At 28.8% G+C, this 27,402-nt stretch overlaps 2 protein-coding genes and 2 long non-coding RNA genes across 4 annotated transcripts in view; 2 read left to right on the forward strand and 2 right to left on the reverse strand.

Annotated features, from left to right (window-relative positions):
* The window catches only part of Meltrin (disintegrin and metalloproteinase domain-containing protein meltrin), a 340,608-nt gene extending 328,432 nt beyond the window's left edge, over positions 1-12,176 (forward strand). The window contains exons 8-10 of the mRNA XM_075292619.1: positions 1,539-2,702; positions 2,777-2,909; positions 9,534-12,176. Of these exons, the coding sequence (XP_075148734.1) occupies positions 1,539-2,702; positions 2,777-2,909; positions 9,534-11,523 (3,287 nt within the window). The 3' untranslated portion in view covers positions 11,524-12,176. The remainder of the gene's footprint in view (positions 1-1,538; positions 2,703-2,776; positions 2,910-9,533) is intronic.
* A 247-nt stretch (positions 12,177-12,423) lies between these two features.
* On the forward strand, positions 12,424-13,786 carry LOC142222465 (uncharacterized). The gene is made up of 2 exons (XR_012718315.1): positions 12,424-13,342; positions 13,402-13,786. It is a non-coding gene; the product is annotated as an uncharacterized LOC142222465 (long non-coding RNA).
* On the reverse strand, positions 13,364-14,018 carry LOC142222464 (uncharacterized). The gene is made up of 2 exons (XR_012718314.1): positions 13,806-14,018; positions 13,364-13,750 (listed from the first exon to the last, which is right to left on the reverse strand). It is a non-coding gene; the product is annotated as an uncharacterized LOC142222464 (long non-coding RNA).
* A 9,303-nt stretch (positions 14,019-23,321) lies between these two features.
* LOC142222466 (uncharacterized) lies at positions 23,322-25,513 on the reverse strand. The gene has a single exon (XM_075292622.1). The coding sequence runs from the start codon at positions 25,387-25,389 to the stop codon at positions 23,740-23,742; it is 1,650 nt and encodes a 549-aa protein (XP_075148737.1). The 5' UTR covers positions 25,390-25,513; the 3' UTR covers positions 23,322-23,739.
* Between the last annotated feature and the right edge of the window lie 1,889 nt (positions 25,514-27,402).

Raw genomic sequence — 27,402 nt, forward strand, 5'->3', positions numbered from 1 at the left:
TCTTTGTTCAAGTAATTGCGAAATATCGGAAAGAAAAAAATAAAGTAAATTATTACTATAAAAACAACAAAGAAATGACCTCGAACTTGATTAGTTACTGATTTACACAAGACAATTAAAAAGGTCGAATAAAATAAAGAAAACAACATTTTATTTCTATAGAAAATTTTGTCAAAATTTTATTTCTGTAAAAAAATTTTGTCAAAATTTTATTTCTATAGAAATTTTTGTCAAAATTTAATTTCTATAGAAAATTTTGTCAAAATTTAATTTGTTGTTTTTTTATTTCAGCTTAAAACCATACATTGACTAAACTACAAGAGTAGCTTAACCAACAGAGGAAAAGAATGTTTGTCAAATTTATTTGGGCAAAGCCCTATAGACTGCAAGATGGTTGGATGGACGCACGTTTCGGAATTACCACATTCCTCATCAGCATCCTCTACTTGCAGCAAAACTATCAACCAATTATCAGAATAAATTCAGGCAGTTTATTAAACCCAACAAAAACCACACTTGAACCTTCCGAAAAAAGGTTTTACATTGATAGCCGGCTTATGCCGAAATAAATTCGAAACAAACATATCTCTTTTCCTATGCCACTGTCAAATCATCGATAGAAAATTTTCTCATAATTTTGTTTCTAAAGAAAATTTTGTCAAAATTTTATTTCTTTAGAAAATTTTGTCAAAATTTTATTTCTATAGAAAATTTTGTCAAAATTTTACTTCTATAGGAAATTTTGTCAACATTTTATTTCTATAGAAAATTTTGTCAAAATTTTATTTCTATAGAAAATTTTGACAAAATTTTATTTCTGTAAAAAAATTTTGTCAAAATTTTATTTCTATAGAAAATTTTGTTAAAAATTTATTTCTATAGAAAATTTTGTCAAAATTTAATTTCTATAGAAAATTTTCTCATAATTTTGTTTCTAAAGAAAATTTTGTCAAAATTTTATTTATTAAGAAAATTTTGTCAAAATTTTATTTCTATAGAAAATTTTGTCAAAAATTTATTTCTATAGAAAATTTTGTCAAAAATTTATTTCTATAGAAAAATTTTGTCAAAATTTTATTTCTATTGAAAATTTTGTCAGAATTGTATTTCTATAGAAAATTTTTTCAAAATTTTATTTCTTTTTAAAAAATCTACAAAAATATTAAAAATTCTAAAAATCTACCAAACATAAAATGTCTACCATTTTTGGTAGAATTCTACCAAATGTGGCAACCGTGACATATTAGCTGTTTTTAAGGTGTTGAAAACACCGAAAATGGAAATTTCAATATAACCGAAATCGTTTCCTTAATTTTGCCAAATGTAAATTTTCGATTTTATCGAAACCTTGAAAAGTTGATTTTTCATTTACTTTCGCATTTAAAAATTACAAAAAGTCTTTGACAAAAAAAAAGCGATTAATGGAAAATTTCATTTTCGACTTTTGTACCCCTTACGTTGTTTTATAATTTACGAGAATTGTCTCATTTTCAAAAATGTTCATTCATTATTTTCTTTTTCATTTCATTCTTTTCCAGGAAAAGCCTTCAAAGGTCCCATTTGCACCCATGAATATTCGGGCAGTGTTAATGTCGAACATAGTCCCATACCCGGTGTTGTGGCTACCACTATGGCCCATGAGTTGGGTCATAATTTTGGCATGGAACATGATTCAGCCGATTGCAAGTGCCAAGATGAGAAATGTATTATGTCTGCCAGTAGTACGTCGGTGCTACCAGTACATTGGAGTTCCTGCAGTATTGATCAATTAAATATAGCCTTTTCGCGGGGCATGAATTATTGCTTACGCAACAAACCCACCAAACTCTTTGATTCACCACAATGCGGCAATGGTTTCGTTGAACCTGGAGAACAATGTGATTGTGGTCTACCGGCCTATTGTGAGAATACTTGTTGTGATCCCTATACCTGTATGCTACATACAAATGCCTCGTGTGCCACTGGAGAATGTTGTGATCTGAGCACGTGTCGTCCCAAAGTGGCTGGTACCCAATGTCGTAATGCTGAAAATGAATGTGATCTACCCGAATATTGTACGGGAGAATCGGAATATTGTCCCCAGGATGTATTCAAACGTGACACAGAAGAATGTGATGGAGGTCAGGCCTATTGCTATCAGGGCAATTGCCGTTCACATTCGTATCAATGTCGTGTACTGTGGGGTCCTACGGGAGAAAATTCAGAACCTTGTTATGCCCAAATGAATATTCAAGGTAAACGTGGAGGAAATTGTGGCTATAATCGTTTGAATAATACCTTCATACCGTGCGAAGAGGAGAATGCTTTGTGTGGAATGCTACATTGTCGCCATTTAAATGAACGTTTGGAATTTGGCATGGAGACGGCAGCAGTGCTCTCACATTCCTTCATTACACATGATAATGACATAGTGCCCTGTCGCACAGCTTTGGTAGATTTAGGTTTACAATCTACAGATCCTGGTCTAACACCGAATGGAGCTAAATGTGGTGATGACAAAATGTGTGTAAATCAAAAATGTTTGGCCATTAGTCGTTTACGCATGACAGGAATGGGTCGGGAATGTCCAGAGAATTGTAATGGCAATGGCATATGTAACAGTAAGGGGCATTGTCACTGCAATATAGGTTTCACAGGGGCCACATGTAAAATGCCAGGCCCTGGAGGTTCTGTGGATAGTGGACCGGCTACAAATCCAAATAGTAAGTATCCGTGGCTTTTTTATTAGACTTGGTCGATATTTATTGACTCTGTTTTTTTTTCTTATCTCTTTTAGGCCATCAAGCATTCCAACGGTTCTTGTACATTTTCTTCTTTGCCGTACTGCCATTTATGGCCGTTTTTTGTTTCTTCATGTACTACTGTCGTCATCATCCGATTTTCGCTGGTGGAAAATTGGCCGAGAATATGTATGTATCAGCACCGAGCAAACATGGTTTATCTTTTAGCACTAGTTCCTACACTTCTGTCACTGCATCTTCCAACAATTGCAAATCTCTTAATTCACCAACTTCTCCCTCTCTCACTACTACCTCAACAAGTTCGTTTAAGCTATCGCCAGCAATTGGTGAAAAGGCTACGGGTGTAATGCGTAAAGCTCCAACGCTGCCACCGGTTGTAATACAAACATCTGAAACTAAAACACTAACAGCATCTAATGGCATTAAACACAACAGCACCAATAACAATAAAGAACCATCAGCTAATACGCTTAAAAAACCACAAACACTCAACAAACCCATACCTCCAATAAAACCCAAAGAAACAAACACAAATATCGTCATTAAATCGAATCGAACACCTTCTTCTTCCTCCTCCACCTCGGTTACCAATTCACCGTCCATGGCTAGGAAACTTAAACAATCCTCTTCCAATGAGAATTTCTTTAAATCACTTGACAACACATTGCAAAAGAACACCAATCATCTAACACTGTCCAAGAGTCACAATGATATACTGGCCAAGACAAAACTAAACCTACATCCTATCACTAAAAATACTAGTAAACCTCCTCCTCCACCACCTATAGCTCCCAAAACAGCTACACTTAAGAAAACGGCTTCTTCCGTCTCCTCTAATCATAAATTCAAAATTTCCAATTCGAATCCTTCCAGTAATGGTAATACCACCACCACCACATCGAATGGTATTAATCCAGCTGGTGGTAATGGTCACCAACACAATAATAACAATAAATTGGCTCCAAATCAAAATTCCAATGTGAATACTCTAAAGCGTAAACTCGAAATAACCGAAGTTCGCTTAAATTCCACCACAAATCCTCATGCACTTGTCGATGGCACCACCTACACAGTAACTGATCAAACCAATAGGTGTGTTTATCATTTGTAAAATTGCTTAAGTGTTGTGTAATCGCTATTTTCGAATGCTTAATATTACTATTGTAGGTGTGATTCCAAAAAGGTTTCGAAAATCTGAAGAAATTCAGATTTTTTTAGTAGAGTTAAAAATTTTATTTTTTAACATTTTTTATTAATTTATTTTCTTTGGTTTTATAAATGAAATACATACTCATCGCAATCACAAAGACCGACCTCTTTTAGCCGAGTCCGAAAGAATTCGAGTCTTTCAATAAATTTTCAAAAAATCGCCACTTAATGTGGGGATAGTTTTATCAAATGTTTGGTGAATTTTTCGTAATGACGATTAATCTATTTTGACCAACTGTCAACTGTCAACTGTCAATTTTATAAAACATGTAAAGTGGAATTTCTTTGCTGAATTGGAAAATCCCCAAAATTAAAAACAGTTGAGTTCCTATTTCGAACAATGGCTTTTTTCATTAAGATCTACATTTTCATCGAATTCACAATTTTCTAATGAACGTTTATGATCGAGGGAAAATGGATATAGACTTTGGCAAAATTTTATTATTGCGATAGTCAAATCTATCCCTTTTTGTCAACATTTTATTTCTATAGAAAATTTTGTCAAAATTTTATTTATATAGAAATTTTTTGTCAAAATTTTATTTCAATAGAAAATTTTGTCAAAATTTTATTTCAATAGAAAATTTTGTCAAAATTTTATTTCAATAGAAAATTTTGTCAAAATTTTATTTCTATGAAAAATATTGTGAACATTTTATTTCTATAGAAAGTTTGTAAAAAATTCACCAACTTTGGTAGAATTCTACCAACTGTGACCGTAACTACGAAAATTGGCTTTTCCGACAAAAAATATCGAATATTTATTTCTATAGACAATTTTCTCAAAATTTTATTTCTATAGAAAAATTTTGTCAAAATTTTATTTCTATAGAAAATTTTGTCAAAATTTTATTTCTATCGAATTTTTTTGTCAAAATTTTATTTATATAGAAAATTTTGTCGAAAGTTTATTTCTATAAAAAATTTTGTCGAAATTTTATTTCTATAGAAAATGTTGTCAAAATTTTATTTCTATAGAAAATTGTGTCAAAATGTTATTTCTATAGAAAATTTTGTCAAAATGTTATTTCTATAGAAAATTTTATTAAAATTTTATATCTACAGAAAATTTTGTCAAAATTTTATTTCTATAGAAAATTTTGACCATATTTTATTTCTATAGAAAATGATGGCAATTTTATTTCTATAGAAAATTTTGTCAAAATTTTATTTCTATAGGAAATTTTTTCAAAATTTTATTTCTATAGAAAATTTTGTCAAAATTTTATTTCTAAAGAAAATTTTTGCAAAATTTTATTTCTAAAGAAAATTTTTGCACAATTTTATTTGTATGAAAAGTTTTGCAAAATTTTATTTCTATAGGAAATTTTTGCAAAATTTTATTTCTATAGAAAATTTCATTTCTATAGAAAATTTTATCAAAATTTTATTTCTATAGAAAATTTTGTCAAAATTTTATTTCTATAGAAAATTTTGACAAAATTTTATTTCTATAGAAAATTGTGTCAAAATTTTATTTCTATAGAAAATTTTGTCAAAATGTTATTTCTATAGAAAATTTTATTAAAATTTTTTTTCTATAGAAAATTTTCTCAAAATTTTATTTCTATAGAAAATTGTGTCAAAATTTTATTTCTATAGAAAATTTTGTCAAAATTTTATTTCTATAGAAAATTTTGTCAAATTTTATTTCTATAGAAAATTTTTGCAAATTTTTAGTTCTATAGAAAATTTTGTCAAAATTTTATTCCTATAGAAAATTTTGTCAAAATGATATTTCTATAGAACATTTTGTCAAAATTTAATTTCTATAGAAAATTTTGTCAAAAATTTTATTTCTATACAAAATTGTGTCAAAATTTTATTTCTATAGAATTTTTTTTTGTCAAAATTTTATTTCTATAGAAAATTTTGTTAAAATTTTATTTCTATAGAAAATTTTTGCAAAATTTTATTTCTATAGAAATTTTTTGCAAAATTTGAATTTCTATAGAAAAGATTTGCAAAATTTTATTTCTATAGAAAATTTTGTAAAAATGTTATTTCTATAGAAAAGTTTGTAAAAATCTACCGTTTTTGGTAGAATTCTACCAACTGTGCCCGTAACTACGAAAATAGGCTTTCCCGACAAAAAATTGTCTAAAATTTTGTCAAAATTTTATTTCTATCGAAATTTTTGTCATAATTTTATTTCTATAGAATAATTTGTCTAAATTTTATTGCAATAGAAAATTTTGTCAAAATTTTATTTCAATAGAAAATTTTGTCAAAATTTTATTTCTATAGAAAATTTTTACAAAACTTTATTTCTATAGAACAATTTGTAAAAATCTACCGTTTTTGGTATAATTCTACCAACTGTGCCAGTGACTACGAAAATGGGCTTTTCCGACAAAAAATTGTCGAAAATTTTGTCAACATTTTATTTCTATAAAAAATTTTGTCAAAATTTTATTTCTTTGGAATTTTTTGTCATAATTTTATTTCTATAGAAAATTTTGTCAAAATTTTATTTTTACAAAATTTTATTTCTATAGAGCAATTTGTAAAAATCTACCGTTTTTGGTAGAATTCTACCAACTGTGCCCTTAACTACGAAAATAGGCTTTTCCGACAAAAAATTGTCGAAAATTTTGTCAAAATTTTATTTTTATAAAAAATGTTGTCAAAATTTTATTTCTATCGAAAATTTTGTCATAATTTTATTTCTATAGAAAATTTTGTCATAATTTTATTTCTATAGAAAATTTTGTCAAAATTTAATTTCTACAGAAAATTTTGTCAAAATTTTATTTCTGTAGAAAATGTTGTCTAAATTTTATTTCAATAGAAAATTTCGTCACAATTTTGTCTCTAGAAAATGTTTTCAAAATTTTATTTCTATAGAAAAGTCTCTAAACAATACACCATTTTTTTGGAATTCTACCACTGTGACCGTAACTACGAAAATAGGCTTTTCCGACAAAAAATTTTCGAACATTTTATTTCTATAGACAATTTTCTCAAAGTTTTATTGCTATAGAAACATTTTATCAAAATTTTATTTCTATAGAAAATTTTGTCAAAATATTATTTCTATAGAAATTTTTTGCAAATTTTTATTTCTATAGAAAATTTTGTCAAAATTTTATTTCTATAGAAAATTTTTGCAAAATTTTATTTCTATAGAACAGTTTGGAAAAATCTACCGTTTTTGGTAGAATTCTACCAACTGTGCGCCTGTAACTACGAAAATTGGCTTTTCCGACAAAAAAATGTCGAAAATGTTGTCAAAATTGTATTTCTATAGAAAATTTTGTCAAAATGTTATTTCTATCGAAAATTTTGTCATAATTTTATTTCTATAGAGAATTTTGTCAAAATTTTATTTCTATAGAAGAATTTTGTCAACATTTTATTTCTATAGAGAATTTTGTCAACATTTTATATCTATACAAAAATTTTGTCAAAATTTTATATCTATACAAAAATTTTGTCAAGATTATATTTCTATAGACAATTTTCTCAAAATTTTATTTCTATAGAAAAATTTTGTCAAAATATTATTTCTATAGATTTTTTTTGTCAAAATTTTATTTCTATAGAAAATTTTGTCAAAATATTATTTCTATAGACATTTTTTGCAAGTTTTTATTTGTATAGAAAATTTTTGCAAAATTTTATTTCTATAGAAAATTTTTGCAAAATTTTATTTCTATAGAAAATTTTTCAAAATTTTATTTCTATAGGAAAATTTTGTCAAAATTTTATTTATATAGAAAATTTTGTCAAAATTTTATTTCTATAGAAAATGTTGTCAAAAAAAATCTATAGACAAATTCTATTGAAAATTTTGTCAAAATTTTATTTCTATAGAAAAATTCTATTATCTTACATTTTTGCAAATATTTAGTTTCCTTTTTACCAAAACAGAATTTATTATTGACTTGATGCTTTACACTATCAACGCCAAGTTAGGTTAGGTTTTGCTGAAAACCCGTATCTTTATTTTGAATTTTAAATAAAAAATAGTACCGACCTTATCGGACATGTTAATTTTGTGTATTCGAATAAGACATTTTCTAAACATTAAATTTTTTATTAACTCTTTTCCACTAAATTCCTCTAAAAAATGTAGAGAGAAGCAATAATCTCATATTTTTTTCTCATTTTCGAAACCATCAAAGCATGAAATAAATTCGATATTATTACACTCTTTTTACTTGTGAACAAAAGCCCGCTTCTTTCAAAGAAGCAACCAAACAAGGTTATAACTGCTCTAAAAATTTTTTGTTGCTGTTGTGTTTTATTCTACTTAACGTTAACGATTACATCATAAATAATTTGGATTATTATTATTATTATTGTTTGCCTTCCTTTCTAATTTAATTTCCTTCAACTGTATATGCATGCGCCTTTGTCTTATATACTTTTATGTTTATTATGATATTACGCGTTTTTTTAGTTTCTTATCTTTACAATATGTATTCAAATTTTAAGTCTGTCTATTAAAAGTAGAATATATTTAAATTAATTGTATTAGATATTTAGATGTAATGTATAAACAATTTTAATTAGACCTAGCAGTAGATTTTTTAAGAGTTCAAAAAGTGTTAATTAGAGTTATATATGGGGTATATATATATATATATAGATAGGTTTATTATCTACCTAACGTGTGTCTTGGACTATTTGTTATAAACTATAGTTAACCAAATTTAGTCTACAGACTAGGCTTTAATACCAGTGTGTTTATAAAATAGGAATTTACACCCAAAAGAAAAATTGGTAGTGTTGGTAAATGAATTAAAATTAAATTAAATTAAAATTTATTTAAATTTCGACTCTTAGGTTTTTAGTCCATCCTTTCAGCCCACCAACACACAATAAAAAATTCTTTATTTTCGAATAGGAAATTTGTTCGTTTTTTTTTTTTAAGAAATTAAAAAAAAAAAACAGATTACTTCATTGCTCTAAATTCATTTCGATGTAGAATTTTTATTCTTTAGAAATTTGCTCAGTTAAAATAGAATTAAAAAATTATTAATAAGTTTTTTTTGTTATAAATTTTGTGTATTTAAATGTTATCGTTTATTATTTAATATTAATTTAAATAAATTTTTTTATTGCATAAAATTTCATTGCATTTCCTTTTACGTTTTGTGGTGCATTTCTTGTTTTTTTTCATTGGTAATGTCATGCATGGTGTTCATGGGTATTCATCCATCCATCCATTCGTCCATCATAATTTCCTCACTTTCTTCCTTTCTTTAAATTTTATTTTTATTTAAGCTTTAGATTTTTTTTATTATTTTCGCTCATTTTAAACGCTACCTTGTCCGACTTAAGCATTTTTGTATGCGTCTTTATGTGTATACTGCATGGTGATGGGTGGTATGTATGAATGTATGGTGGTACCACAAACCTCTTTACTCATTAAAGCCAACTATTGCATGGGTATGTTATGCCTTACATTAAACAAAACAACAAAAAAAAAACTTTAAGCAAAAATACTCAATTGCCTCTACTCTGCACTCTAAAGCCTATCCTCTACTTAATGGTGTTAATCCGTTCCACCTCAGTATAGTTTTAGATTTTGTATTAACTCTATCTCTTTTTTATCTTCTATCCGAAAATTTTTAGTATCAAATCTGCAAGCGGTGCAAAACAACCACCCTCTCGTGGCGGTGGCGGTCCTCATGGCAACAATGCCAATCAAACGAATGCCAATGGTTTACCCAAATCAACACCCAGCAGTACAGATGATATGAATTCAGCCTTACTCAAATCGCCTAGTGATTCCAATGACATGGGCAACGGTTTATATGGGAAATTTAAAGGTTTCACTCTACGACCACTCAATGATGCCACATCGCCTACGAATAATTTCACTGGGCCCAATGTGGCCTATGTGCAGCCAACCTTGCAACAGGATAGTTCATTGCAAGTACCACAGAGAGCGGCACCACCACCTCCTATCAAGCAAAGCATTGGTAATGATGTGAAAATGAATGGAACTTTGACCCGGAAAGCTCCACCTCCGCCCAGTTGTAATGGGGCCATAGCTCCGGCTTTACCACCACCAAATCCTGGATCTACTGCAAGACCAATAATTTCCATGCCAGTTTTGGAAAAATCCACAGTGGCTTTACCCTTAAAGGCCATGGGTAGCTCTACGGATTTGACTCCTTCAAGACCAGCCCCTGTGGCTCCAGGAGACCCATTGAAACCAGCACCGCCACCACCTGTGCCTTTGCATACGGATCCTAAATTGAATATTAAAAAAGATGGAACCATACGTAGAATTACTTCGTTTTTGAAAAAGGATGAAAAACCTCCCATGAAAGAGAAAACCTATATGGATCGTGAGAAATTGAAAAATCTTGAAATATCAGCACCCATACCCATGCAGCAAGCCCCCCAGGGGGAATCATCGAATTCGGATTCGGAATTAACGCCCAAAGAGGAGGAAACCAAAAATTTGGTTAAACGGGCCCAGTCTATGAGGTCACCCACCAAGAAAACGAATATTCAAAGCTTCGGCTCTATGCGGCAAAGTGGTCCCCCTGGTTCAGCAAGACCACGCAGTGCTGTGTCATCACAAACATTGAATGGCCAAAGGCCCAAAAGTCCACCGCCCAGACCTCCTCCGCTAAAGAAAACGAACTCTACCACTTCATCGGGTTACCAATTGCCTATAGCCGTTCCAAGAGGACCCGAGCACATGTACGATGATTGTGAATTTTCCGAAGAGGCCGAACAAGATTCTCCGGTACGTCATAGGGTCTCGGATGCGGGTGATAACATCTATTCGGTTATAGATGAAATACCACCTGCTGCTCAGACCCTCAAACGTATCGATTTAGTGGGTAGCCAACGTAGTAGTGTGGCCAGCAGCAATGATTTGGGTCTATTGGGGGAAATAGTCAATGAAATGGAGAAACGTAATGGTGGAGACTCCATATACTCGGCCGCAGCATCTAGTTTAGTTAAAGCCAAACCCAAAGAGGAGATCAAAAGTAAAAAGGAGGAAAAACCCAGAGATATATCAACGAGCATGGCCAGCAAGCCTAACACACAGCCGGCCTCATATTTAAGACCAGCTCCAGTAAATGCACCCATTGCCCGAGTGGCACCCACCAGGTCGGATTTATCACCAACCACAGCATTTTCTAGTTTTAAACCAGCGACCAATGCAACAAATTCTGGTGCTAATACCACAACTAACCGGTATAATAGTAACAACACAACATCAGCAGCAGCAGCTAATAGAGCAAAGAGTTTTACAAAGCCATCAACGCAAAAATCACTGCCGCCCACCACAAACTCTAGCAGTAGTATTAGTACTAGTACGAGTAATTCAAGCACATCCAGGCCCATAAGTGCTACCATACAGAAACCAAAACCTCTATCAGCTAAGCCTTCATTTTCAAATCAAGGGAAAAAGGCCAATTCGGGCTCTTCTACATCGATGGCCGGTTCGGCGGCGAAAGTTACACCAAGGCCCCCAACGGCACCAACTGCAAAATTACCAAATTCCTCGGTAGCTTCTTTAACGCAACGCTTTGAAAAGCCAACGAATGGAGTCAGCACAAGTGCAGCAACAACAACAACAACGTCCTTAAGGAAATAGTTTTAGTTACTAGAAATTTTTAAACAATTTTTAATTATGTAAGAACAAAAGAAAACGCACTGAAACATAGAGAGAGATAGAATTTTCAGCTTTCTCTCTAATTTGAGTTCTAAAATTTATTACAAAAAAATCTTCTCGATTCCAAACTTTAAACACAAAGCTTTGAAAATTATTAGAATTTAAATCGATTTCAAAGAATATTTTTTTAAAAGCATAATGAATTCAAATCATTTTCACATCTTAGAAAAATATTGGAATTTAAATCGATTTCAAAGAACATATGTTGAAAACGAATTGAATTCAAATCATTTTCAAATGTTAGTGGCATTTTGTTAAAATTTAAGAATCCTTCATTATTTATTCAAAAACTAATTGAAATCGAAACCCAACAATTTCAAATTTCTTTATGAAATGAACGAAATTTACAAAAGTGATATTCATTCCTTTTTTAGACATACTCTGTATTTGTATCTCCTAAAAAAAAACAAACCCATAAAATGCTTCTAAATTTTTTTTTTAATTAAAAATAAAAAGCGTCGAACGATATTGTATTTTTTAAGTTTCTCCTTATTTGTGTTATTTTTTATATATATTTAAAATAATAATAAAGCTTTTAAATTCGAAATTTTAGCTATTCATTTTAGCTTTTAGTTTCTAGTTTTCTTGTATTATTTCTGTCCACCTTCTATTGTATGTTTTTTTATTTAGATTTAAGTCATAGGCTATTATTTTCTTTTAAAAGATTTTGTGTAAAAAAAACAACTACTACATAATTTTCAATTTTCATAAAATCGTATTAGTATTTTATCAATTGCTGTATAGACTTTTTTCTGTAATGTTTACGTTCATATTTGTAATAAATGTAATTTTTAATTATTTAAATTATTAAAAATGAAAAATTTTGCGAAAATTTTACTATTTTTTTGTTTGTTTTTTTTTTTTTTTTTTTTATTCGGTGTAAAATGAAACAGTGTGAGAAATTTTCAAAAGTAAAAATAAATACACTTCAAATATCGGCTGATCGTTCCGGCGTAAGGGAAATTTCTTCAGACATTACAACGCACAATGGGAGTAGTATAAACAAATTTGATATTTCAATTACATCAAGAGGACACCAAAACGTTTTTAGGTAAATTATCATAATTTGTCCATGAAAAAGAGCCTAACAAAGGCATGGGTCCAAGACCCTACTACACAAAACATGGACTGAAGAGGAAAAGCAGTCACTACTTGCTAAAATAGATAACTTCTTATGCTATTTTCTTAACCCACTAAACCAAAAAGAAATAAACATGTAATCTAGAGACCCAAAGAGAAATACAAATATTATCAAGAGAAATAAAAATATAATCTAAAGAGTACTACACCCAAAGAAATAGGTTAGTAGACACGGCAGAAAAGTCTGCTAAAACAGCAGGGGGGTTACTCTGTATTGCGATACGAAAGCAAATGCGATGCGATAGTTAAATGCGTTAAGAGTACAATTCGGTACTCTGTATCACTTGCGCAAACGCTTTCGCAAAGTAAACTGAAAATATGGTAACGCTTTAGCAAAATAAAGCGAAAATATGACAACGCTGGCTGCACAATGTAAACAATAACGAAAATGATAAAAAGAAATGTCAAAAAATTGTAAATAAAAACATTTTAAACAATCTTCCGTTCGGTGCGTGTTCTTTTAAAACTTGCTAATCGTTTATAACAAAAAAGTAATAATTATGGATTCGATAGCGTTATGGTTTGAAGAAAATTAACATGAACGAATTACAAGAAGAATTTTGCGAGATCGGTCAAATATACTCTACCTAAGTGACCACGGGTAAGAAAATGGAAACTCAAATTATGTGACTAACGTTTTCGAATATTTCATTTTTATAGATTTATACAAAATTTTCGTCTTAATAAAGATGCGTTTATGTATGTATTAAACGCTATTAAAGACGACCTCGTCGTTCCAAATAAATCCACAGCCATTCCAACTCCAATAAAAGTGGCCGCTGCTTTGAAATTGCTTGGACAAGGTGGTTATCAACACCAAATCGGCCAAGACCATCTATTAGGACTATCAGAGCAATCTATGTCGCGCTGCTTAAAAGAAGTTTGCGAGGTGATTGAACGAATACTTTGTCCCAAGCACATACAATTTGAGGTAACTGCGGAAGAGACCATAAAGTCTACCAAAGTTTGGAACTGACGTTGCTGTGTCTGTAACTTTTTTGGTTTTTCCCTAAAACAATAAACAATTTAGATACAAATATAAAAATTTAATTGTGCTTACTTACATGTTTGTTACTTTGCGATTGCTATTTTGTTTGCGCACGATTTTTGCGATCAACGAACGAGTTTGACATACGCTTTCGCATTATAGAGTGCGGTGATGCCAGATTTGCGAAAACTAGATGCGCAAGGTAGATACGAAAACGAATTACTGAGTACCAATTACTCGATTCGCGACAATTTTTCTTACGCATCGCAATACAGAGTAACCCCCCAGAACGTCTACTGAAAAAGGAAAAGTAGTCACAGTTTGCTGAAACATTTTAAGCTCGATTGCTGTAAAACATGTTTTAGTTCGGCTGAAACGAACAAAAAATTTCACGAAGGGACTATTGTTAGGTTAGGTTAGGTGGCAGCCCGATGTATCAGGTTCACTTAGACTATTCAGTCCATTGTGATACCACATTGGTGAACTTCTCTCTTATCATTGAGCTTAACATGCCCGATTCCATGTTAAGCTCAAAGGAAAGGGACTATAGTAACACAATAAAAACAATATGTATATTAAGAAGGGTGGCTGATATGAAATACAACAAAGTAAAGATCTATATTTTTAATTTTATTGTTCAAAAGCAAAAAAGGAGACAATAACATATATTTTAGAATCAATTTACATCCAGAGAAGGAATATGATCATCGCAAACATGTTTCAAAAGCAAAATGTTATTTTTGGACGGGGAATATGTAACATGTTTGTCGCCACCATGTTATTTTCTCTGAAATTGTGTATCTGATTTCGGCAACCATGTATATGTTTGGCGAGAAAACAACATTTCTGCCGCAAAAATTATGCATCTTCCCCGTCTAAAAATAACATTTTGCTACTGAAACATGTTTGAGGTGATAATATTCCTTTGTTCGAATTTGGCACGAATTATGCCCATCAAACGACTGACAAAGCCGGCGATGCGCCGTCTTGAGATGACCGACACTTTCGTAGTGCCAATCTTACCATCCGAATTGCCCCAGGCGCAATAGTCGAACAGACTGAGATTACGGTTGTCATTGGTGCCAAAAATAATCTACCAAAATTTTAAGAAAATATTACCAACAATCTACCAAATTTACAAAATTCTATTTTGAAGTTTTTGATCAAAATGCTGCCAAAAGTTTATTTCTCTAGAAAATTTTGTCAACATTTTATTTCTCAAAAGCTTTTATCAAAATTGTCAAAAAACTTTGTCAAAATTTACTTCTATAGAAAATTTTGTCAAAATTTACCTCTATAGTAAATTTTGCCAAAATTTACCTCTATAGTGAATTTTGCCAAAATTTGCCTCTGTAGAAAATTTTGCCAAAATAAATTTGAAAAATTGTACCTCTAGAAAATTTTGTCAAAATTTACTTCTATAGAAAATTTGGCAATATTTTATTTCTCTAGAAAATTTTGTCAAAATTTTATTTCTCTAGAAAATTTTGTCAAAATTTTATTTCTCTAAAAATTTTTGTCAACATTTTATTTTTTAGAAATTTTGTCAAAATTTTGTTACTCTAGAAAATTTTGCCAACATCTTATTTCTTAGAAAATTATGTCAAAATTTTAAATTTACCTCTATGGTAAATTTTGCCAAAATTTACCTCTGTAGAAAATTTTGCCAAAATTTTATTTCTCTAGAAAATTTTGTCAAAATGTTATTTATTCTATAGAAGTAAATTTTGTCAAAATTTTATTTCTCTAGAAAATTTTGTCAAAATTTACTTCTATAGGAAGTTTTGTCAAAATTTACCTCTATAGTAAATTTTGCCAAAATTTACCTCTGTAGAAAATTTTGTCAACATTTTATTTCTATAAACTGAATTTGACAAAATTTACCTCTCGAAAATTTTGTCCAAATCTTATTTCTTAATTTTTAAATTTACCTCTATAGTAAATTTTGTGCAAATTTTATTTTTCTAGAAAATTTTGTCAAAAATTTATTTCTCTAGAAAATTTTGTCTAAATTTTATTTTTTTAGAAATTTTGTCAAAATTTTGTTACTCTAAAAAAATTTGCCAACATCTTATTTCTTAGAAAATTATGTCAAAATTTTAAATTTACCTCTATAGTAAATTTTGCTAAAATTTACCTCTTTAGAAAATTTTGTTAAAATTTTATTTCGCTAGAAAATTTTGTCAAAATTTTATTTCTCTAGAAAATTTTGTCAAAATTTTATTTCTCTAGAAAATTTTGTCTAAATTTTATTTTTTTAGAAATTTTGTCAAAATTTTGTTACTCTAGAAAATTTTTCCAACATCTTATTTCTTAGAAAATTATGTCAAAATTTTAAATTTACCTCTATAGTAAATTTTGCTAAAATTTACCTCTTTAGAAAATTTTGCTAAAATTTTATTTCTCTAGAAAATTTTGTCAAAATTGTATTTCTATAGGAAAGTTTGTCAAAATTTACCTCTAGAAAATTTTGTCAAAATTTACCTCTATAGTCAATTTTTCCAAAATTTACCTCTGTAGAAAATTTTGTCAAAGTTTTATTTCTATAAAATAAATTTGACAAAATTTACCTCTAGAAAATTTTGTGAAAATCTTATTTCTTAGAAAATTATGTCAAAATTTTAAATTTACTTCTATACTAAATTTTGTCAAAATTTGATTTCTCTAGAAAATTTTGTCAAAACTTTATTTCTCTAGAAAATTTGGTCAAAATTGTATTTCTCTAGAAAATTTTGTCAAAATTTTATTTCTCTAGAAAATTTTGTCAAAATTTACTTCTATAGAAAATTTTGTCAAAACTTACCTCTATAGTCAATTTTTCCAAAATTTACCTCTGTAGAAAATTTTGCCAAAATTTTATTTCTATAAAATAAATTTGACAAAATTGGTAAATTTTTAGAAAATTTTGTCAAAATCTTATTTCTTAGAAAATTATGTCAAATTTTTAAATTTACCTCTATAGTAAATTTTGTCAAAATTTTATTTCTCTAGAAAATTTTGTCAAAAATTTATTTCTCTAGAAAATTGTGTCAAAATTTTATTTCTCTAGAAAATTTTGTCAAAATTTACTTCTATAGAACGTTTTGTCAAAATTTACCTCTATAGTCAATTTTTCTAAAATTTACCTCTGTAGAAAATTTTGTCAAAATTTTATTTCTATAAAATAAATTTGACAAAATTTACCTATAGAAAGTTTTGTCAAAATCTTATTTCTTAGAAAATTATGTCAAATTTTTAAATTTAAATTTTTTTTTCTAGAAAATTTTGTCTAAATTTTGTTACTCTAGAAAATTTTGCCAACATCTTTTTTCTTAGCAAATTATGTCAAAATTTTAAATTTACCTCTATAGTAAATTTTGTTCAAATTTACCTCTTTAGAAAATGTTGCCAAAATTTTATTTTTCTAGAAAATTATGTCAAAATTTTATTTGATTTGTTTTGTTTGTTATTGTTGCTTTATTCTTCAATCATTATTGTTGTTTTGATTTCAGCTTAAACAGCTTAAAAACAATGGCTTTTCAAAATTTTATATCCATAAATTTTTTCAAAATTTTATTTCTACAGATTTTAAAAAAAAAAAAAATTTTTTTGTAGAAAATCAAGAATTCTACCAATCTACAATAAAATTTTATTTCCAAACAGTAAAAAATCTATCACTTGTGGTAGAATTCTACTATCTGTGGTAATCGGGTCTGCGAACCTTTTTTTAGAAGAAAAGCGTCTGTGAGTTTTTTTCTAGAAAAGTTTCTGAGGTTTTTTCTTCTTTGAGGCTTTTTTCTTGAAATAAGAGTCTGTGAGACTTTTTCTAGAAAAGTGTCTGCGAGTTTTGTTTCTTGACAAAAAAAATTCTGTGAGTTTTGTTCCTTGAAACAAGTATCTGTGAGTTTTTTTCTGGAAAAAAGCGTCAGTGAAGTTTTTTTTTCTAAAAAAGTGTATGAGAAGCTTTTGCATATAAGTGTCTGTAACGTTTGCTGGAGACTTTTTCGCAGACAAAAGGATCGAATTGATTTTATAGAGTTTATAAAAGTTTGCTATCTCCGCAAACAATAATGTTTTACTATTTCAGCATACTTCTTGGTATTTTAGCAAGCAGGGAATGCATTGCTTTTTTGTCGATTACAGATTTATTTCCTCGGGTGTATAAAAGTAAAACTTTTTTGAATTTCACAAAATGATATGTATTATTATGTTGTGTAATTGTTTGATTGCCGCTAAAGGTGATACGTAATAATTACATCAATCTCGTGGTAACAGTAATAAATCCAATGTGCGTTAAAGATTATTTAAAAATAAAAAAAAATGTACAGATCTATGGCTGAACCAATCAACACACTCTGAAAAAAATCTCCACATGTAATACATATGCTGAAAATTCATTCATTCTTTTTGCAAAAGAAATATACAAAGAATGTAAAAATTAATAACAAAAAATATCAACCATCAGAGGAACGATATTGCGATGAAGCAGGATTGCTGCTAAAAAGCTAACTTTGCAAATATTGCCATACATACATATGTACTTATAATAGAAAATATACATAAATAAATTTAATTAATTAAAGTTACTATAGTCTATGTAGTTTTTTAACAAAAAATAAAAATAACAGTAAAATTAAACAGAATCAATACACACACAAAAATATATCACTGACTTATTTTTATTAATTAATTAATAAAAATAAAAATGATTGATTTATTCATTCAGTATTATTTCTTTTTTTATTTAATTTGTGTTTTTATTAAATTAAGTTTTTAATGAACTGATGTAAATTTTAATTTGGATTAATTAATTAATTAAAACAACGATTTTATTTTTTATAATATCGATTCATAAAACCATTTTCCAATTTCAATTAGCAAAAAATAATTCTTTTTTACTAATTTCATGATTAAAATATTCTTGTGTGTAAATGAGCAAAACCCCAATATTCAGATTCAATCCTTTTGTGAAACGAAACGAAAAATGTTGTTTAATGGATGTAATTTATCAGTGTATGAAAAAAAATGAAATGTAAGTTATACATATGAATATATTTAATTACCAATTGATAATAAATATAACCAAACGAAAACAAAATTGAAGAGAAAACAAGGAAATCCCAAAAACCAACTAAAAACTATATAGCGTAATAAATTGAATTCAATTATTTTCTTACTAAATGTGTTATAAACTGAAAGAAACCCCGATTAAATGAATCGACGAAACTACATAAAAATAAATAAATAAAGAAAATAACATTATTGAAAAAAATGTATAATTGAATTGCAACATTTGGGAATATGAATATTATTGTTGACAACTCTTCGATTATTACGGGGAGTTAATGAGGTAATTTATGTCAAACTTATTTTGATTTTATTTTTGAGAAACCTTTAAAAATCTTTAAAAGTCGTTTTAAAAAAAGATTTTTTTTTGATTTTTTTACTATAAGTATATTAATCGAAAGATGACTTTAATTCAAACGGCATTCGATGGGGTCAGCCCTTTTCGAGGGCATTGAAACACGATGAGTGCAAATGTTGGACGAATACTCTATAAAGATAGATTTTCTTTAAAAATAAAATTTTGAAAAAATTTTCTATAGAAATAAAATTTTGACAAAATGTTCTATAGAAATAAAATTTTGTCAAAAAAATTTTCTATAGAAATAAAATTTTGTCAAAAATTTGTCTATAGAAATAAAATTTTGTCAAAATTTTTCCATAGAAATGACATTTTGACAAAATATTCTATAGAAATAAAATATCGACAAAATTATCAATAGAAATAAAATTTAAAAAAAAAAATTCTATAGAAATAAAATTTTAACAAAATTTTCTATAAAAAATAAAATTTTGAAAAAATTTTCTATAGAAATAAATGTGTTAACTATGTTAGGATAGCTCCTAAGTTGACATTTTTATTTGTTTTATCCAAAATAAAACATGTCTTAGTGTAATCGAGCTTCAAAAATAGCAGGAAATGTTTGCTATTTCAGCAAACAATGACTGCTGTCCCTTTTTCAGCAGACTTTCTGCTGTTTTAGCAGACTTTTCTGCTGTCCCTACTAACAAATTTCTTTGGGTGTAGAAATAAATTTTGTCATAAAATTTTCAATAGAAAAAATTTTGTTTGAGAAAATTTTCTATAGAAATAAAATTTTGAGAAAATTTTCGATAGAAATAAATTTTTGAGAAAATTTTCTATAGAAATAAAATTTTGACAAAATTTTTTATAGAAATAAAATTTTGAGAAAATTTTATATAGAAATAAATTTTGTCAAAAAATTTTCAATAGAAAAAAATTTTGCCAAAATTTTTCTATAGAAATAAAATTTTGACAAAATGGTCTATAGAAATAAAATTTTGATAAAATGGTCTATAGAAATAAAATTTTGACAAAATTTTCTATAGAAATAAAATTTTGTCAAAAAAGCCTCAATAGAAATAAAATTTGTAAAAAAAATTCCTATGAATTTTGTATAGAAATAAAATTTTGACAAAATGTTCTATAGAAATAAAATTTTGTGAAAAATTTGTCTATAGAAATAAAATTTTGTCAAAAATTGTCTATAGAAATAACATTTTGACAAAATATTTTATCGAAATAAAATTTTGAAAAAATTGTCTATAGAAATAAAATTTAAAAAAAATTTTCTATAGAAATAAAATTTTGACAAAATTTTCTATAGAAATAAATTTTGTCAAAAATGTTTCTATAGAAATAAAATTTTGACAAAATTTTCTATAGAAATAAATTTTGACAAATTTTCTATAGAAATAAAATTGTGACAAAATTTTCTATAGAAATAAATTTTGACAAATTTTCTATAGAAATAAATTTTGTCATAAAATTTTCAATAGAAAAAATTTTGACAAAATGTTCTATAGAAATAAAATTTTGTGCAAAAGTTTTCTATAGAATTAAAATTTTGTCAAAAATTTTTCTATATAAATAAAAGTTTGAAAAAATTTTCTATAGAAATAAAATTCTGAGAAAATTTTCTATAGAAATAAAATTTTGACAAAATTTTCTATAGAAATTAAAATTTGTCAAAAAATTTTCAATAGAAAAAAAAATTTGTCAAAAAAAAAAATCTATAGAAATAAAATTCTGAGAAAATTTTCTATAGAAATAAAATTTTGACAAAATTTTCTATAGAAATTAAAATTTGTCAAAAAATTTTCAATAGAAAAAAAAATTTGTCAAAAATTTTTCTATAGAAATAAAATTTTGACAAAATTTTTCATAGAAATAAAATTTTGACAAAATTTTCTATAGAAATAAAATTTTGACAAAATTTTCTATAGAAATAAAATTTTGACAATATTTTCTATAGAAATACAATTTTGACAAAATGTTCTATAGAAATAAATTTTTGACAAAATTTTCTATTGAAATATATATTTTGACAAAATTTTCTATAGAAATAAAATGTTGTCAAAATTTTCTATAGAAATTAATTTTGTCATAAAATTCTCAATAGAAAACATTTTGACAAAATATTCTATAGAAAAAAATTTTGACAAAATTTTCTATAGAAATAAAATTTTGACAAAATTTTCTATAGAAATAAAATTTCGACAAAATTTTCTAAATAAATGGAATTTTGACAAAATTTTCCATATAAAAAAATTTTGACAAAATTTTCTATAGAAATAAAATTTTGTCAAAAAATTCTCAAGAGAAATAAAATTTTGAGAAAATTTTGTATAGAAATAAAATTTTGTCAAAAACTTTCTGAAGAAATAAAATGGCAAACGTGGTGTGAACTCTCCAGACCAGCGGTATATAAATTAGAAAGACTTTTTTAATAACATCGTTTTATTTAGCACAAAAATTATGGAAAAACAAATTATTAAAATTAAAAAATAAATTACTTCAAAAAAATTTAATATGAATACAATAAATTCATAACACTAGGGACTTATTGAATAGTAACAATTATGACAACTTTATATAAGGTTTGTGTTTAGTGGGTGATAGGTCAAATAACGATAACATGATGAAATCTATAACTTATACAATTATTGCTATAATTACTTATAAAATTAAAAGTCTAATGTAAATTACGAATATATAAATAATTTTTGAACTTGTGGTTGATCCATGTGTCAAAAAATAATTTAAAAATTACGTTACATATATTTTTAAAAAAATTTAAAGTTACAAGTGTGAACACCTCTCGAGGAAGTCATTTTTCAACATTGCTATCTGACCTCTCTAAGTCGTTTCTAGATTTTTGTTACAACAAATTTTCTTTTTTATCCCTATTTTTTGAATTTCGAATTTTCCTCGATTTTATTAAAAGTCGATTGACAAAAATCAATTATCGTTCTCTAAAGTCAAATATTAATGGTAAATCTGAGAGTACGCTATTTTAAAAATGATGTTAAAAGGCAAACATTGTGCTGCTGAACTATTTTAAAAAGTCTAAATTCAAAAACTTTAAGAGTCTAATTTCTAAAGGTTGAATTACACAGCATGCGTCAATCCGTGCGTTGATGGAAGGGTTGATTTTTTTCTGTTTGCGGCAGACTATTCGAGTTTTTGATTTCAAAGAGAAATTTCAACTCTTCAATCATCGGACGCATTGAACGCATGGTATGTAATTCTACCTTAAAAAGTCATAAAATCAAAAAGCCAACTTTTCAAAATTTGAGAAAAACTCGAAAAGTCGATTTTTTGAAGTTTGAAAAAGACGAAACTTGAAAATTTGTCTTTTCTAATTTTCCAAGAAGTCGAAAAGACGACATGTCCAAATTTTCACAAGGTAGAAAAATCGAAAAGACGACTTTTAAAATCCAATATATTTAGAGTCTGTTTAAGCGAAGTACGATTTGTTTTTCGAAATCGAGAAAAGTGTTGAAAGTCCTAACGACAAGACACTATCAGGTTTTGGAAGTCTACTTAAAAAAAAACTTATAAATTTTATAATTTTTAAAAATTTTGAAAGGATTGATATTATTTGGTATATTTTTACAATTGTTGTAGTGTCGACAGTAGATTTTTAAAATCTAAATTTAAAAAATCTACAAAAATCTCTCAAAATTTTAAAAATTGGATTTTGTAAAGACGACTTTTCAACCTAAGCAGAAGATTAGTTTTTTGATATTTTAAATATGAGTTTTTTAATTTTGGTAGTGTAGACAGAGGAGTTTTCGGATTTTTACAACAGACTTTTTTTAAGTTAATTTTTGAAAATTGGAGAAATTCGTCTTTGCGATTTTTTGAAAATTACGAAAATTATCAATTAGGAACAATATTATCAACAAAAGAAGGGTAGGAAATCTTGAGTTTCACTATAAGCTCCATTCTAGTTAAACCGTTACGCAATAATAATGGGTAATGTAGAGCTACCGACCTTGTGCAATATTTTGGAACCCGGGCTAACATCCATAGATGTGGCAGAAGAATTTTTCTCATAAAGAATAGGCTCTAAACATACTCAGCCTCCAAAATAAAGCCACATCCCATGCTCCTATAAATTTCAGTCGATTGGAATTGATTTAAAAAAAATTCATCAGTTGATTTCTAAGATTATCCTAGTGGATTTCAAACTTTCGTCTTTTTTTGCCAAAAAAAATTAAAGAAATGTGGGAAGCCAATTGGTTGATTTCGAAGATTACGAAATATCAATTTCGAAGAAAATTTGAACTCAATAGTCTTTTCAAGGATTATGAGGAGGTACTGTGTCCACAATTAGGTCTTTGCATTCATATTCACCATCGGTTTAAGGATGTTACCAATATTTTGAATGGGCATCTCGGAAAAAGAGGCTTCTACTCAGTACATTAGATCGATGTGGATCGACTGAGAATACCTACGAAACAAATTCCCAATACAAAAGTAATCGAAATCGAAGAGTCCTCGTAAAATCTGTGACCACGTTATAACCCAGGCTACATTGACTTGCTCTCATTTTTAATATGAAAACCCGCCACGATTTTCGAAATCCTTTGACACACTGGATCAACACACAAGCAAGTAAACTTACTTATAAATATTAATTTAAAAATATATAACAGTTTCAGCCACCTGTTGTACCTTTTAAATAAATATCCATGACATCCGGATTGGGATGGGTAAAGTTCTGCCGACTTCTTTTAATTATGGGCTGTACATGAGGTAGCCGTGTGCCATTGAACGCATTCAAACTATATCGGTGATCATCATCATCATCGTCGTCGTCGTCATCTACAACTATGTCGTCACATTGCTGTTCCGAAAATAGGCGTTTCCCTGTTGTAGCAGTTGTGGTTCGACTCGAAGGTGTTTCTGCAGAAGGTCTGACATTACTAATTTTCGATCCAGTTTCCTTTGTAGATATTGCTGCATTCTTTGATGCTGCTGCTGTGCTTGTCGAGGGTTGTTGAGAAAGACGGACATTGGATAATGGTGAAGGTTTCAATTTTTTAGGATTGTTTGAAGCAGCTTTTGTTGTATTAGTTGTAAGTTCCTGAGATATGCTAACATTAGATGATGACGAAGAGATAACTCTTGCAGTTGTTGATAGGTCTTGAGGTACATGAACATTAGAGTTAGAATTTTTATTTGCAGTACTTGTCGAAGGTTCCTGAGATAGTCGAACATTGGATGGTGGCGAAGAGATTGCTCTAACACTTGTTGATAGATCTTGAGGTAAATTAGAGTTTACAGTTTTATCTGCCCTACTTGTCGATGGTTCCTGAGATAGTCGTACATTTGACGTTGGCGAGGAAATAACTTCGGTTGTCTTGCTCGGATTTCCTCCTACCTTTGTTAAAAGTTGCTGAAATTTTCGCACATTAGATGGTGACGGAGGTACGACACTGGCAGTAATTTTAGTTGGTTGAGTAACAGAAGCATTTGATGCGGTCTTAGAAACTTGTGACTTTTCACCCAAATCAAAACGAACTTTAGATAAATTCGTGGATGTAGATTTTACCGGGTTTCCGTTGTTTGTGGGTTTGAGTATTTTACGAAGTTCACCTGGTTTTGTAGGGACTAATCGAACAACTGTATCGGCCGTACTTATACTAATTGATGTAAAACTATTTCCAACGCTGTTTTCGGCATCACTAAGATTTGATTGTTGTCCCTTGGTGTCAGCCACTGATGATGTTCTCACCTCAACACAGTTGGGCTCATTGTCTTCAAAGTATATGGTAGGAGTAAAAATTAAATTGTTACTTAGATTATGACCAAGTTCTTGACTTCTGGGTGTTTGGCCATCCAACTCATTCTCATCGACTCTTGATGCCTGTCTGCCGCATGCACTCACAATTGGAGTGGTTAGTATTTGATATTCTGGTAGCAACTGCAATATGGGCAGACTTGTGTTCTTGGAATTGTTCACACTTGAATCATTTTGAACCCTTAAGGAGCGATGTAGGGGTGTCTTATTCACCATAGCATCTATTTGGTCAGCGGAACTATTTCGAGAACTACTCGAGGCATTTGAGGCACGTACAGAAGATACGGAATCTAAATCACTTCTCGAGTCCCTTACTTTTTTCAATTTCGCCCTTTTCAATTTGTAGGCATACATGTATTCCATTCCTTCATGGCATTTTTTGCATATTTTCGAGCGGGGAAGGAAATGTTTATGGGACTTTTTTATAAACTTGATGTGCTCAGTATTTGTAACAAATACACCATCGACTAGTTCGTGGTCACCAACCCCACACCACATGGACATGATGGAATGCCAAAAGTTTAGTCTTTACAGACACTGACTAATTTACTCTAAAATACTAAAAATTTAAAACACTTTTTAACTATCCTTTGACCAAGTGACTGATTGGCAACACATATTGATTGACTGCAAGCAACCAACCCTCAAAGCAGAACGTTTTTTAATTGAGTTGACTACTAAGACATCGAAGTCGGCCTAATTAAAATGTCGCGAAAAATTAACAGGCGGGAAGAACAAAATATGTTTTTAATACACGAATAATAACAAAATGCACACTTACCGCACCAGAATACAGGAAACACGTTATTGTGCAATGACAAAATTAAAATCTATTCTTTGGCGGTAATTGAGGTAGTGTTGCCAATATAACTACTTTCTTATCTCAACTTGGCGTGGTACAACTTCTCAATAGTGACGGCGCTTTTCCGACGAGTTTTTGATGTCGTATATGATTGTTTTCGACGTAGTGGGGATTCTCAGAAGCGCCCCCAAATTCAAAAAATGTTGGCAGGGATACAACTTTATAGAATTTCTTCGTATAGAAAAAGAAAAAAATTCTTGAGTTGAATTTGTATACTGCTCGAAACTACTCTTTATTATATCTAATAGGATTGTGAAATAAATTCTGTTTGAATTCACAAAATAATTGTGCAATTGAGCATTTTATTTATTTAACATTATAATTAAATTTCACGCATTTTTTATTTCACATGAAGCCTAACTTTTAAGGTGAGTATTAAGTTCGAGTTTAGCCGCTAAAATCACCATTTTTTCACGATTACTTTTCTCTAATAATACTTTTTAAGGAATACAAACTTTTTGAAAACTTGCTTTGGGCTATTCCCCATCAAGTTATAATAAAATCTGCAACAAATATGTATAATTTTAGGCCTTTTTTTACTGTTTTAGTTTTCACTTTAGTGAAAAAAGTCGAACTTAATACCCACCTTTAGGCATAGTTTCCTTCGTACGTAGATTGGCATAGTTTGTTTTTTTCGACAGCTTTCTGTAGAATTTTTCCCAGCAGCTTTATTTCTTCCAGATTTATGAAATGAAAAGGATTTAGCTTGTTTACGTCGACATCCAGATGATTTACTATGTTTTCCACCTATAGTATTTTGGTATAAAATTCTCTTTGTTCTGTTGACTGTTTTCTCGTACATATATTCAATAGCAGCTTTACAACCATCACAGATTTTTGAGGAACTGTTAAAATTATATACAATCTTTTGAATAAATTTAATATGTTTTGGATTTTTTATTGTAGTGCCATTTTCAAGCTGGTGAGATCTCACTGCGCAATTAAGGGTCATTATTGGACAGCAGTTCGAATTGATAAAAGATTTGGGACTTATTGTTTTGAAATTATATTGCGAAATTCAAAATTTCATCATGAGTGCATATAAATCGAATAGAAGATACCGACTACCCGATATAATGAAATATAATACCGACTACCAGTGCCCAGTCATCCCCTGTTGTCAATTGAGTAGCTGACTACCAAAAACACTAACTTTAAGTTTGCTTGTATAGACCAACTTTAAGCTATCTACTATGCAATGCAAGAATTATATTATTAACAGTGTATACAACACTTCGCTAACGGCAATCGATGCCTTCCGATTGCAGACAGCGCCATTTTTTGTAAACTCATTATAAATTTCATTTGTTAACAATACCGCGTATTATCGCTTCGTTGAAAATTTGTTTCTTAAAATAGATAATTACTGGAAAAGTACATCGCCATGTTAAAGAGTTAGTTGAGTCCATATAAAATCAATCCAACTGTCAACCACTACTACCCTGCCAGCATTTCAAAGTTCCATTTCATCCTCATCGCTACCCCAGACTCGTAAGTGACACTGCAACAATCGCCAACTGTGATAGTATCTTGCCATCACTATTCGAATGAAAGTATTTTGCCATCACTATTGTTACAAGAGCCATTTTATATGTTGTGAAACACCAAGGACAACTAGCTTCTTATAATTTATTTTTTTACTTTCCAAATGGAAT

Source organism: Haematobia irritans, chromosome 1 (assembly GCF_050003625.1).
Source record: "Haematobia irritans isolate KBUSLIRL chromosome 1, ASM5000362v1, whole genome shotgun sequence".
NCBI lineage: Eukaryota > Metazoa > Arthropoda > Insecta > Diptera > Muscidae > Haematobia > Haematobia irritans.